The sequence below is a fragment of the Erinaceus europaeus genome, chromosome 14 (genome assembly GCF_950295315.1).
Source record: "Erinaceus europaeus chromosome 14, mEriEur2.1, whole genome shotgun sequence".
Taxonomy (NCBI): Eukaryota; Metazoa; Chordata; class Mammalia; order Eulipotyphla; family Erinaceidae; genus Erinaceus; species Erinaceus europaeus.
In genome coordinates, this window is record NC_080175.1 from 94,529,457 (window position 1) to 94,544,787 (window position 15,331).

At 39.7% G+C, this 15,331-nt stretch overlaps 1 protein-coding gene across 16 annotated transcripts in view; it reads right to left on the bottom strand.

The window, feature by feature from the left end:
• The window catches only part of ROBO2 (roundabout guidance receptor 2), a 1,295,155-nt gene that overhangs the window by 616,371 nt on the left and 663,453 nt on the right, over nt 1-15,331 (bottom strand). The window contains exon 1 of one of the 16 annotated variants that reach the window (XM_060172128.1): nt 2,832-3,697. The exons of 14 other annotated variants lie outside the window; for them this stretch is intronic. In XM_060172128.1, the coding sequence (XP_060028111.1) occupies nt 2,832-2,892 (61 nt within the window). In that variant the 5' untranslated portion in view covers nt 2,893-3,697. Of the gene's footprint in view, nt 1-2,831; nt 3,698-15,331 lie in introns of those variants that run through there. One more of the 16 variants, XM_060172140.1, reaches the window with a different exon arrangement.

The window sequence follows — 15,331 nt, forward strand, 5'->3', positions numbered from 1 at the left end:
GCTAGTCATCTATGTAATAGTTAAGAAAAATCTGAGCTTGCTGAAATCTTATCGCATGAGAAATGATTTATATCTAGAATAAAAGAAGTTTGTGCTTCAACCAACTTAAGATTAATATTTATTTCCTACATATTTCTACAGACACAAGATATTCAAAGTCATAAATAATACTAATACATATCTTCTATGAGGAGGCAAAACTAACATTTTTGATATACTATAAAAATGCACATATAAATAACCCACCAAGAAAATTTCAATGCAAATCAATGTGTCATTTGTCACTGCATAAAATTAATTTCTGTGTCTAGCACTAGTCAGGATAGTCAGTTTATCTTTGAAATGGTACAAGCTTCTGTAAATTTGAATTTCATAGGGGGGGATAAGCACATACTGGTATGGTAATAAGTATACAAAAATCACAGAATCTGGGTGGAGTAGAAAGCTTGGAGATCCTTCAAACCAGTTTCATTCTATTCAGTGGATGTGAACACACTACTGGCTCACTGGAACAGCCTAGAGGGCAGTGTTGTCTCTATCCCCAAATTGCAACAATCTCCACAGAGAGATGGTCATCTTTCTGAAGTAAACCAAGGTAATCGAATGTCAGAAGTACCATTTACATACAAAATCACTGGGGGTGTCTATAGTTGCCTTTGCTTTTTCACAAACTGTCTGCTAAATCCAAAAACTAGTTACACACACAGACACTTAATACCTTGTGATCTCCTCACCCCCATTTATGTTTCATTACATGACTGTGATTTCTGTTGTTTAACTGTGGCCCAGACTTGATTTTGTCTTTTAATTTATACTATTAAATCAGAACAAAGATCTTAGGTGGGTCTCTGGGGCAGGTGGGGCAATAAGGGTTGGGTTGGGGGAGAGGAGAAAGGAAAGCAAGGAAAAGAAAGGATGGAGAGAGACAGGGGAGGAGGGAGGGAAAGCAAAAAATGATATCTTGCTACTGCTGTTCCAGAAAGCTGGTTAATTGCATTTGTTTCATACATCTCCAAACACCCTGGTACATTAATTACATTCTGTAACACCAAGCTTTTCTGATTCCCTCTGTCACATCTACTGAGCAATTTAATTGTATTCCTTTTCACTACACATTGATGTTAAAAAAAAAAAAAAAAGGAAACGAAAAACTTGGTGATAGTTCAGTAGCCTGTAATATATAGTCTAAACATGCATTTCTAGTCTTGAGATATTAAAATTGATGCTTTCTGAGGACGTCTTATTCAGAAAGTTGTAACAAAGTCCTAGCATCCTGATAATCGAACACACTTTGGACATAGAGCTAAACCTTTTTGTTAACAGGAATATCAATATATTGTAAAGATAATGTATTGACAAGAAAACACATGGTGAATGACTACAGAAATAATTACAGCTCTGACAACAGTGCAATCCACAATGATTCATTCGAAACATCAAGTACTTAAAAGGGATGAAAACCATGAAAGAGAGAGAGAAGTGTTGTGCCCACATAAATGCCATGCCTACCATTGCTGGGGGTGGGGGGCAAAGGTACTCATGTAGCTCCTGGTTGAAAATAGCCACTTTACAGTAGACAAACTCGTCTGCATTGCCTAGTGTTTACAGAAAGGCTTCCTTTTTGAATCCTATGCATTGGGTTCCTTGCAGTAGCAGCTGACAAGAAACAAAGTTAGCTCCTACAGATAGGCAAAAATAGGCAGGGTCCCAAATAATGAATTTGTCCACAGTGCAAATGCCAGAAGAAAGTTTGTTGCAGGAATAAGCTGTTTCAATGCCGTACACATTCAAACCAATATACTCAAGATTTTTTTTACCAGCACTGCAATCAAACATCTAAATGACAGCATCTCACATTTTCAAGAAAAATGCCTACTCCAATCCTCTCTTTGAACCCGTTCTTTGTACTACTGTAAAAAAAAAAAAAGTATCTGAAAGGTTAATACCAAATTTCCTTGTGACTTTCTTTTTTTTTTGAACAAACAACAACAAAAGCACTTAATGATGTTAATGATTACTTCCACTCCTCATTCAAAAGAACTACAAAAGAGGATTTTGCAATCCTCTTACAAGAAACTGACATCCTATGAAAATATCCCAGGAAAGCAAATCTGAACAAAAGACAGAAGAATCAGGAGGCAGAAAGCTGTCTGCCTGACAGACCTACTCAACCTAGAAAGACACACCTACAGCACCTGTTTCAGATGCCCATTGTGACTGAGCTGAATGTCCCCTGTCCACAGTCAGCCCAGAGCTAATGCTCCCCAGCCAACCCCCAACCCCCTTCCTGGAGCCTTGCCCAATCTTACTTTTAACAGTTCTCTCCCCATGATCTCTATTTTTCATTTTGCTTTCACACTAGGTGAGCACTCACCGGGCATGCAGGTGATGGACTGATCCCTGAAATCCCTGTCTCAAATTCCCAACCCACTCAACCTTCACTGGAGTGTCTATTACCAGTTTCCTTCACTTGAATTTCTAAGCCAAAGTTCAGAAACAAGAACAGACATCAAAGGGCGAGTGGGCACAAGAGTATTACACTCTTTCAAGAGACTGATTTTAACATTTCTCCTTCTAACTTAACTATGAGCTCAGCATTCACTACCCAATGAATCTCTCAATTAATTAAATCAATTACAGTAATAACAGTAGGTGTCTACTGACAGCAGTTGAGAAACAAAAGACTTAAAAACCTCTGTCCCCGCCCCAAAAAAGTCCCATGCCTGGTGAAAAGACATAATGGCAATTTATTTATAGTCCATGTGTACTCAGAAATAAATGGACTTTATTTGTGTGTTGGGGGGGGGAGGGTAAAAACAGTTCTAACTTACCATCAACCGGAACATATAAAAATCCACAGAGCAGTAGTTGTGTAAACATCAGCCGACTCATGTTGACATATTAAAAAGAATTCAGATTGCTTAAGAAACCAATCCCAGAGAGCAAAAAGTACAAAAATAAGTATCAAAAAAAGAGGTAGGTCCAAAGTTTAGACTTTGCTAGACGTTAATTAAAAGTCATGAAGAACAAATCGCCGGGTCCGGAGATGTTAGCGGAGAGGCTTGCGCAGGGGGACATTTGGATCCGTCTGAATCAGAGGACACTCCAAAGGCTGCGGTTCTTTCCACACTCAAAATTCCCCAGTTCGGTCCGCCGGCCGCTTCACTCCAGGGTGTCTAGCCCTCTCTCCTCAAGCTCCACTGCAATCCAAAAGTCAAGTTCTTTTCTTCCGAAGTCAAGAAGATGAAGGGGAAAGGACAAGACCTAATTCCTAGAAAGTGTTCCACAAACTTGCCGGCGCACAGCCCAAACACCATTGGCCTATTGCTTTGCCTTCCTGGTTTGTTTTTTCTCTCTCCTTCCCGGTAGCAGCTCCACGTCCTGAGGTTTTGGTTTTTTTTTTGTTTTTTTTTTTTGGTTTTTTTTTTCCCTTTTTTTTTTCTTTTCTTTTTTTTTACTTAACTTCCTTAATCAGGATGTGTCAAAGCAACACTTTGCAGACCAGCGGACGACTTGATGGACTCTTCTCCTATTGCAGCCCAGTGGCTTCCTACCACCACTCCCCGTTTTCCAAAAGCCAGTAGGCGGAGGAGGAGGAGGAGGAGGAGGAGGAGGAGGAGGAGGAGGAGGAGGAGGAGGAGGAGGAAGAGAAGGAGAAGGGAGGGAAATCGGGAGGACTCACTGGGGGTGGAGAATCCCAACTCCTGGGCGGTGGGGCTTGCGGAGAGAGAGAGAGGGAAAGAGGGAGAGAGGGAGGGAAGGGGCAGGGCTGAGGCTGCAGCCACCCCCGCAGCGCCGCCTCCCTGCAGCCCTCCGGTGGCGGGGGGAAGGGGTGGGGGGCTCTGCGGCGAGCGCCGGGCGGCCGGAGGGGCGGGTGCGGAGCGCGTGGAGCCGCGGGGCGCAGCGGCCCCAGCCCGGGCCGGGCAGCCGGGTGGCGGGTGCAGCCGCGGCTCCCGGGGCCCCTCTGCGGGGCGGCCGCCTCCTTCCCGCTGCAGCTGCCGCGCGGTGTGGGACTCACTCGGAAGAGGGAAGCGGGAGGAGAGGGAGGAATGAATGCTGCTCCAGAGGCTCACGGAGGAGGGAAAGGGGCACCCAAGGGTGCTGGGGGGGGGGATCGCGATGGGCCTCCACCACCTCCAGATTCAAGCACCCAGGGGCGCCTGGAGCCCCAGCCTGCGAGGCAGTGGGGTGGCGGGGGGCGGGTGGGGGTGCCTCGGGGGACGGGAATTAACAAATTCTGAGCAGGGGTGGCTACTCGGCAACTCCTTCTCCTTCTCCTTCGCCTTCTCTTCCTCTCCGCCCTCCTCCACGCATCCCACCCCCCACAGCCCCTTTTTTGCCTCCCCGCCAGGGGATAGGTGGGCTCCCCGCCCCCCAGGTTCCCAGCCCCGTCCCGTTTAATGGGCAGGTAATTTTCTCGGTGAGTGATTTCATGGAAGCCCTTCCTAATTATTCATCCCTCCGTCTGCCAGAGCTGCAAGGGCTTTCTGGAAAGGGGGGGGGGGGGAATCATCTTTTAAGACCTAGGGCGCAGCCTCATTACCCGTTAAAATCACACAAACACTCACTCTTCACCTTTTAACAGAATGAGAAGCTGAGAGGGAGAGAAAAGAAAGAAAGGGAATAAAAAGCAAACCCCTTTCAGAGCGGGGATGGGTGGAGAAGAGAATGAATGAATGGAGGGTTGTTCCTATGGCCTTAAGGCGAAGAAAATAAATGGGGGGAGGGGGTGTCAGACATCTCTGGCTCCCACCGAATCATGTTAAGTGAGATCTATGCGGCCCTGAGGAATCCCCAGTGGGGGCGGCATCCCCCTCCCCTAGACTCCTCGTTTGCTTTATGACACCCCCCCCACACACACACACAAATGAATTTGAGGTGAGATTGTGGGGTGCAGGAGAATTCGGCTAGAGACCGTAAGAACAGAAAACTCAGATCAAAGAGGAGAACTGGTGGGGTGTACCTCAAGTTTGTGTACTCCAGACCAGAATGGGGAGAGAAAGAGAGAGAGAGAGAGACTAACTAAGCTAGTGGAAACTCAAAAGGAGCCGGATTTCAGCCCAATAAGGACAAAAAAAAAAAAAAGAAAGGAAGGAAGAAAGAAAGAAAAAACCTAGAAAATGAAGGGAAAACCCACGGCGTGAATGGCGTCCGGAATGGGGGGTGATGGAGGAAGACAAAGTTAGATCAAAAGGATTCCGGTGTGGCCGGTGGCCGGTGCGGCTGGGCTCACGTGTGATCACAGGCTCCTGGCGGCTGTTTGATGCGGTTCGGGTGATTAGGAGGCCGGCCAGAGAAACTCACTGGAGCCTAACTAGATACTGAATGGTGAGTCTTTAGTTCCCTCTACTGGAAAATACTGGGATAGAGTTTCCCGACCCTTTTGTTTGGTGGATACATTTTGGGAATGCCACTGAATTTAGCTCCCCCTCCCACGCCGGTGATGGACGTGGTGTCTTGCATTAAAAAAAAAAAAAAAAAAAAAAAAGTTCACACACGTATCCGTAAACTACTGCAAAATATATACCTGAAAGCAGAAGTACACTAGAGTTTGCAGTGAGTACCCCCTAACACTTCCTCTCCACTATTCCAAGCTTTGGGTCCATGATTGCTCAACATTTTGTTTGGCTTCCTATGTTAACTCTCTTTTCAGTCACCAGTTCCAGATGTCATCAGGATGCCGGCCAGGCTTCCCTGGACTGAAGACCCCGCCAATGTGTCCTGGAGCTCAGCTTCCCCAGAGACCCACCCTACTAGGGAAAGAGAGAGGCAGACTGGGAGTATGGACCTACCAGTCAACGCCCATGTTGAGCTGGGAAGCAATAACAGAAGCCAGACCTTCTACCTTCTGCATCCCACAATGACCCTGGGTCCATGCTCCCAGAGGGATAGAGAATGGGAAAGCTATCAGGGGAGGGGGTGGGTTATGGAGATTGGGTGGTGGGAATTGTACCCCTCCTACCCTATGGTTTTGTTAATTAATCCTTTCTTAAATAAAAAATTAAAAAAAAAACTACAAAAAAAAAAAAAAAAAGGACAGGGACACTCCGCAATGAGGAACATCCCTTCTAGCACTACAGCATACTTGAACATTACAATAATCGTCTTGCATAATATACAATAACACAAGGCACTCTTGTAAAGCATTAAGACTAATTTGGGCAGACTTTTTATCTACCTTATTTAGTAGTTCTTTTTAAAAAAAAGATGCCTTAGTAGGTTCAAGTTAAATCACTTGGATTGTCACAATAATGAGTTGTTACAATTTCACTATGTTCTGAGTAAAAAGACTAAACAAGTTTGCACAGTTCCTCTTAAACCCTTCCAAGAAATCTGTAGATGACAGACTAAGAAAATCCCAAAATTAATTGGAGTAAGGTCTCTTTTGTGTAACTATATCAATGGAAACAAATCAATAAATATTAAAGTTTCATTATAGATTTTAGAACAGATTAGAGTTAGAGACTATGAAGTTTATTCCTCTAAATAATGTACCATGGTACCCACCAGGATTTCACTATCAGTCAACTTTCCTTATGTGGATGCATAGAGATGTATCCTGAAAACAGAATGTGTCTAATAATGTAATAGATCGTTTTTAAAAATCACAAAGATGTGAAATCCTCCAATTCTAAGATAGATCACCAAGATATATATATTTTTTTCTCACAGTACAGTTCACTTGATTATTTATTTACCAGTAAAAAGATAAAATTAAGTTTACTCTTTATAGAGTCACCATAGATAGAGCTGCTTCACCCCTCTGAGTAGACTTTTAAAAATAGAGTCAAAGAGGGAAAGGAGAGAAGTCACCAAAACTATAAATCTTTCTCCAGTGCAAGGCTCACATTTGAATCTATGACAATGCAGCTCACTATCCAGGTGAACTATCTTGTTGGCCCAACAGAAACCTTTTCTAAGTGATCTATAAAATCAGAGTTGTATTGTTGTGTGGGAAAATGAGAAATGTTAAGCATGTGCAAACTATTGTATTTACTGTCAATGACTATAACACATTAATCCCCCAATTAAAAGAAGAACAGAAGAGAAAACACAAATCAAAAAAAAAAAAAAAGAGTCACAGAAGGTGTATGTGAGAATGTGCAGTTGGAAGATAATGACAGAGCAACTATTACTCTCTTCTAGAGTAGAAAAATGTTGCATTGTGTCTCACAGAAAGATATTCTTTTTTACAGTACGACAAATAACTTCACACAGAGGAGTTTATTTAAGGGAAATCTCTTAGGTTATCTTTAGTTGACACTGGCTTTTGGTTCTTCTTCTAGCGTTTGCCCTTCTTCCGTAGCCAGTCAACAGCGTCAGGTTGAGCCTGATGTCAAGTTTCGAGACCTCCTTTGAATCTGGAGAGGTGGCAGTCGTTGACTATGTGGGTCAGAGTCTGTCTGGAGCCGCAGGGGCAGTTCGGGTCGTCTCTGGCTCCCCAGCGATGGAACATAGCGGCGCACCGGCCATGGCCTGTTCCATAGCGATTGAGGAGGGCCCGATCATAACGTGCCAGGTCAAAGCCGGGTTGACCCTTGCAGGGGTCTGTGATGAGGTGTTTGTTCTTGACCTCAGCTGACTGCCAACTCTGTTTCCAAGAGACTGGCACAGAGAAGTTCAGTGTAGGCGTAGGGGACCAGATTGGGTGACGAGACGTCAAGCGTTGGACAGGGTGGGCGAAGATCTCCGCGTATATTGGCAGGTCCGGTCGAGCGTAGACGTGGGAAATGAACTTAGATGATGCCACATCCCGACGAATATCTGGCGGGGTGATGTTGCTAAGAACTGGCAGCCATAGAACCGGGGTGGAATGGATGGTTCCAGAAATGATCCTCATGGAGGAATATAATTTGGAATCGACCAAGTGGACATGGGGGCTACAGAACCATACTGGGGCACAGTATCATGGTGCCAAGCATCATCAATTTCCTACCATAATTATTATTTTTTTTTACTCAAAATGGTAAAGCACCAAAGCATTGTAAGGTGGCTACTACCTTTTTACCATGTATGACCTACAGTTTGTAATAATGTTCACAAAAAAAAAAGGAATTCTAAATCCTCATTTTTGTGAAGTTCATTAGTGATGTCTATGAAAATTCCTTATTAGTAAGTCATTTGAATAAAATGTGACTGAGGAAAACTGATTATTTTTATGAGACTCTAATACCAGCTAATAGTTGAGCACACTCATACCAAGTCAGCAAAGATAACAATAAAAGTCAACTGCCATATACAGAACAGCATACAATCACAGGGAAACAAAGATGCCATCTTGTAGGACTTTTGATAAGATCTGTATTAGATAAATGTTCATATTCAAATTAACTCCAGCCTACTTTTTATGACCATTGTCTGTATAAAATAGATTTTTCACTATATTTCCAAAGGAGTGTATTTAAAACTTGAATGTTCTAATATGTATCAGAAATTCAATTTTGACAGAGCTTTAGCTATTTTTTTTTTAGGTTTTCAAGAAGCAAGAAAAAAATACAGATGGCTTAAAATAATAAAGTCCCACCACAACCAAATCAGAGAATTAAAGACAAAATTAAATAGGCATTTGGCTCCAATATCTTTCCAGACATGGACAGTTTTACTTCTCTAACTGAACAGATGAATAGGGAAGCATACAAGGACATCAAGGCTCCTTTTATTTAAAACTTGAAATGGTATTATTATGTACTCAAAAAGTGACTAACAGATAAATATACATCTAAAGACAACCATGTGTAAGAGGCTATAATTAACGCTGAGTAAGGTGATCAAATGACCTTGATTGTGATTATATTTCTGAGTTAGCATATGTTCATCTTAAGGAAATCTGCACAATATAGACTATAGCATAGTAAACATTTCTTTCCATGTCAGTTTCCTAAAGATGTGGTATGAATTGAATAAGCCCAATTCCTGTTGGGTCCCCCCCCCCCTTTTCAACTTACTTTACTTATGATCATGTGAGAATATATGATAGGCTACTCAAAGTTTTGATCTATGTTAATAGTTCCAATACAGGTTGCCATATGTTGAGTATTTATTATTATTATTATTATTAGAGATATTTTAGTGGTATTAAGTTCATGATACCATTTTGATTCTTACAAGCATCTTATATGGTTGGTGTTATTTCCATTGTCCATATGAAACTACTGAGACCCGATAACTAACTCAAGTTATTAAAGGATCCAATCTTCCTTGGACTTCAAGTCTTTCTACAAGATCTGTGCTTCTTGATGTTAACTTGAGATATAACCCTTGTGCGGAAATACTACAAAGTAAAGGGATTCCAATACACTTTGGGCAGGAATGTCTTCATGGAACACTGTACAGGCAGTCTTTAAACATGAAGATGGAAATAAATAAAAGGATCACCCAACAATACTATTCCTAGGCACATAACCAAAGGACATAAAGAACTGATTGAAAAGGGAATGCATCACCCTTTTCTTCATAGCGGCACTATTTACAATCACCAAAATATGAAAACAACTATGTTGGCAAGCTCAGAAGATTGGGTAAGGAGTTATAGGTTATATATTCAGTGAAATAGCACTTGGCAATTAGTAAGGTAAGACTGTTTCCTTTGGGCCACAATGGATGGAATTAGAAGCAATTATGCCAAGTGACACAGTAAAGCAGTGAAGGACAATTACCAGATTGTTTCACTCAGATGTGCACTAAAAATGACTAGAACAAACAGGGTAACCTGAACTCTTGACTTTGTGAGAACTATGATGGTTATGGGGAGGAGGGAGGCATAGGACTTTACATCATGTATAAGTATGAAATTATATCCTTGAAATCTTATAATTTTGTAAAACCATGTCAAATCACTAATAAAGAAAACTATATAAAATTTTTCTTTGGGGTAGTCTGAGATTTAATATTTCACAAAAATTAATTTGTTTTTACCAAATACTGACACAGTCAAGAAAGATTTTTCTTTCTCTAGAATGAAAATCTATTTGAAAAATTATTTTCCATGTAGATTGAAAACTTGAGGAATGCTTTCAAATTTAACATAGGTTTTGAATAAATACATCACTGTCAGTACTAAGTAGTTTTGCTTTGTCCTTGCAGGGGCTTCACCCCTCCAGGCTGACTTTTACAAATGGAAAAGAGCCAAGTAGAGAGAGAGAGAGTGATGGAAGCAGAGGGATAGATAACATAGCACCAAGTTTCCCCCCAGTGAGGTACGACAGACCTCAAACCTGGGTAACACTTGCAACTAAGCAGACACCCTCTCAAATAAGGGGACTTATCAAGGTATCATTTCTCTAGGTAAGTATAACTTAAAATTTGGGACTATTTATTTTAACTAAGAGAGAAGAGGCCAAAAGGGCCACCACACATTCATTTATGATGTTTATTCTGCTCACTTGAGGCTAGGGACTAAATCTGGGGCCTCAGGCATGTAAGGCACAATCTACCCTTTGTTAATAGATGTTAACTTCATAATGCTCATTCTAAAGTGTCCACACTCCTCTCCCCTGCCAACCATTTTAATATAGATGAAACCTCAACCTCTGTCAAAAGTTTAAAAAGTAACTCTTTTAGACAATGGTCCTGCCTAATGTGTGCTGTCTCTTGCTACTTGTTTACTCAAGGACAAGGTCCATAATACATTTTTTTTCATTCAAAACATAGTAGAGGTCACAGCCAGGACATTTCAAAGGGCATGCCCTATGCCTATGTGTTTACCAGATAGGATACAGTGTTCCTTTGCTGTGTGTGTTGTGTCATTCACAGCAACCCCTGATGAGGAGAGTCAAACAAGTCCCAAGACTGCCACAAAACCCATGTAAAGAAGCTAAGTTTTGTTGTTTTTTTTTTTTTAAAGAATTGCCATGTAGTTTTATTTAGGGTTTCACATATTGACATTCTCTCTATAAATGTATAGGAGTTCCTTTTCTCCACACCGTGTCAACATTTTCCCTTTTTTTTTTTTTAACTTCTTTATTGGGGAATTAATGTTTTACATTCGACAGTAAACACAATAGTTTGTACATGCATAACATTTCTCAGTTTTCCATATAACAATACAACCCCCACTAGGTCCTCTGTCATCCTTCTTGGACCTGTATTCTCCCCCTGACCCACCCACCCCAGAGTCTTTTACTTTGGTTTAATAGGCCAATTCCAGTTTAGGTTCTACTTGTGTTTTCTCTTCTGATCTTGTTTTTCAACTTCTACCTGAGAGTGAGATCATCCCATATTCATCCTTCTGTTTCTGACTTACTTCATTTAACATGAATTTTTCAAGGTCCATCCAAGATCAGCTGAAAATGGTGAAGTCACCATTCTTTATAGCTGAGTAGTATTCCATTGTGTATATATATCACAACTTGCTCAGCCACTCATCAGTTGTTGGACACCTGGGTTGCTTCCAGGTTTTGACTATTACAAATTGTGCTGCTAATAACTTATGTGTACACAGATCATTCTGGATGGGTGTTGGGTTCCTTAGGCTATATCCCCAGGAGAGGAATTGCAGCATCATAGGGTAGGTCCATTTCTAGCCTTCTGAGAGTTCTCCAGACTGTTCTCCACAGAGGTTGGACCAACTGACATTCCCACCAGTAGTGCAGGAGGGTTCCTTTGACCCCACAACCTTTCTAGCATTTGCTGCTGTTACCTTTTCTGATGTATGACATTCTCACAGGAGTGAAGTGGTATCTCATTGCTGTCTTTATTTGCATTTCTCTGACAAGACTTGGAGCATTTCAAAGACTTGGAGCATTTTTTCATGTGTTTCTTGGCCTTTTGGATCTCTTCTGTGGTGAATATTCTGTCCATGTCTCCCCCCCACACACACCATTTTTGGATGGGGTTATTTGTTTTCTTGTTGTTGAGTTTGGCAGGCTCTTTATATATCCTGGTTATTAGCCTCTTGTCTGGTGTATGGCATGTAAAGATCTTCTCCCATTCAAGAAGCTTAGTTTTTAAGGACTATAGAGAAACTGTACTCTGGGGGGCCAGGGACAGGAGGGGGGGGCACACTTTTTTGAGCTAGCTCTTTAATAACAATAACATAATTGTCCACCTATATTTAGAAAATGTTCTTGCAAAATAAGCAACGTTGACAGCTTACAAACTACAAATGACCTACAAGTTCAGTGATATGTCTCCTAATCATGAGGCTATCATTCTTATGTGTATTTGTTTTCTATTCATTGTTTTATCAGTTCTATTTAAAACTCTCAAGCTCTTCTTTTAGTATACAGCCTAAATTTCAATAACACTAAATAATGCACCTTTTTTTTTTTTCTATTTTTACACCACAATATCACAAACCCATGATAATCCCTTTGTTTTTTTGCCAAATTATTTCAACTTCATCTGCTCCAGTCTTGGTTTTGAATACTTGAATTTTAGCAATGCATAACATTAATCATAATAGAATGATATTTTCAATCCCAAGCAGAATTTTCATTATTTTTAAAAGGAAAGGATTTCTTTACTAAGGAAAAGGACTATTATACCTATACCTACAGGTCCCAGATTTTTTAAATCCACTTACTGAGTTCCATTTAAGATATTTTTCACAATGGACTCATCAAATTAGAAAGAAGTTGATTATTCTTCCTTATAATAATATGGTGGAATTAACCCAAGGGAACATCTAATCCAATTTAACTGCCCATAGTACTATTATACAGTAGAAATAATCTGTTTGGGAGAAGATTCTGATTTTTTTCCAAGATTCAAATTACCTTTTTTTTCTGCCTGATAAAATAACTTTTGACTGTCTGTGGAACACTTACAATGATTTTTATATAAGTATTGGCATTCATTTTTACTTGTCTATAGGAATTTAGGTACTGTACTTTGGCTTTAAAAATGAAATATATATATATATATATATATATATATATAGAGAGAGAGAGAGATACAGATATGTATAGATAGATATAGTCTTTAATAAGTAATTAGATGAATGACGTGGATTTAATTGTCATGGTCCAAATTTATAGGAACAAATGTCTATAAATTATATAATATATAAATGACTTCATAACAAAATATTACAATTTGGATGGAAAGTGTCTCTCTATCAGTCTAGACTGATTAATCATTTACTTATTAAAAGTGGTGAATAGCACATCGAGTAGAAGATGAACTTGGGCATCTAAATTGGCTTATGACTTTTATCAATCCAGAGAAACATGTCTCCAAATCTCTATTCTTTCCCTTCTCATTTTTCTAAGACTGCTTACTCATGTATGATTATTTCCTCCAGTGATCAAGGAAACCTGTAGTTTAAGGTACTGATTTTATAGTCAAGGTCAATGAGAATTATGTAGTGCGGTGACCACTACGGGTTTGGTTTATTTCTTTGGATTTGTCTCTACAGCTGGCTGAAGTTCCAGTTATTTATCTATCTTTTGTTCCTCTCCTATTTTCACCTCCCACAAAACAAAGGCTAAAAAGGACACAGAAAACTATATAAACTTTTCTAAGTAATTTATTTTCCAGTCTTTATTTCCAACCTTGTTTAAACTTACCAGAAAGAGATGAAATCTTACTTTATTTAAAAGGCCTCCAGAAATTTAATAGCCTTAAGTAAATCATTCATTTGTCACCAGAAATATTTTGGTTTTCTCTGACTTAAAGCCATCAGCTTTTCTACTCCAAGATTTCAGTAAAAAAAAAAAGAAGAAAGAAAGAAAGAAAGAAACACTAGGGTAGTTCTGCATTCTGACTTTGATTTCACTACTCAAAATGTTATCTTAATAATTATATCAACCATTGATGAGAATAGTGGTTACCTAGAGGGTATCTGAAGGGTACTATAGTGGGCATTTCAACTTGTTTCCTACTTTTAGAGTCTTTAGATCGTTTTAGCTGTTCTCCACCACCAATGTGATTGAGGCAATGTTAACCTAGAATCCTTTTTTTTTCTTTCTCTTTTTTTTTTTCCTTTCACACAGAGGCTTAGTCAGATTTCTTTATCTTTTTTGTAGTAAGATTAGATTTGCATGACTGACTTTTACAAAAAGGGATTCATACACTTCTAGGTCTCTCTTCTGAGAAGCTTCCTACACCACCATGGTTCTCTGACTACTTTGTCATTCATTAGATGACCAGATGCTGTAGAGAAAAACCAAGAGACCAGATGAATAAATGCATCTCAGAACAGGAGCTTAAAGCAGGCCTCCTCACTGTCTCTCAGCATTATACTATAAATGGAACCTGAGATGTGCTAAATCATTGAATTTTAGCCATCTCTATTTTGGCACGATCTAGCCTGACAAATATCATCTGTTACTTTGAATACTGTCTACAGCTTAATGGAAATCCTTTAATATATTTCTTCACAGGATGTTAAAACATGACCACATTGTAACAATTGCATTACATTAATATTTAACATTTTGAAATATCTAATCTGTGGTAAACTCTACAATGACTCTTTTATATTGTTTAATTCAATGATCACATAGCACAAAAGGGTGAGGTTATTTTTAAACTTATAACAAAGAATAGTTAAAGAAATCCCTGATCTACAAAGAAACTTTGGAAATATTATGATTGGTAGCAGTGAGAAAGTAGCTATGTGAAGACAAGTTTACATTACAACATTTTAAAAATCTGAGAATGGGATGGCTTTTTTTATATTATAGTATAACCCTAATATAGCTTAAGAATAAAAAACCAACTTAAATTACTAGGTATTCACCAAACTAATTATTTTAAATTATATTCATTTAGCCAGAGCAGTTTTATAGTTTAAAATTTGTCTTTTGCAAGCAACCCCACTAAAAAAATGGTGTGAAGACACGGATAGAGATTTTTCCAAAGAAGCGATCCCAAGACTCAATATATATATGAAAAAAAAATGCTCAAAGTCACTGATGACCAGGGGAATACAAATAAAAACAACAGATAACCACTTTACACTTGTAAGAATGGCATATGGTAGAAAAGACAAACATAAACTTTGTTATATAGGGGACAAGGGACTTTTCTACATGACTGTGGGAATGTAAATTGCTCCAAGCCCTATGGAAAACAGCCTGAAGATTCATCAGAACAATAGAAATGGATCTACCTTAAGATCCAGCAATCCCTCTCCTGGAGATATACCCAGAGAAAACAAAGACACCTATCCAAAAATTCCTATGTCTACCTATGTTGACAGCAGTATAGTTTGTAATAGCCCTAATTTGGAAGCAATTTAGATGTCCAATGGCAGATGAATGACTATGAAAGTTGTGGTCCATATACTACACAATGGGATACTATGAGCTGGGTCAACCTACCAACATCTATGTCCAGTGGAGAAGCAATTACAGAAGCCAGACCTTCCATCTTCTGCACCCCATAA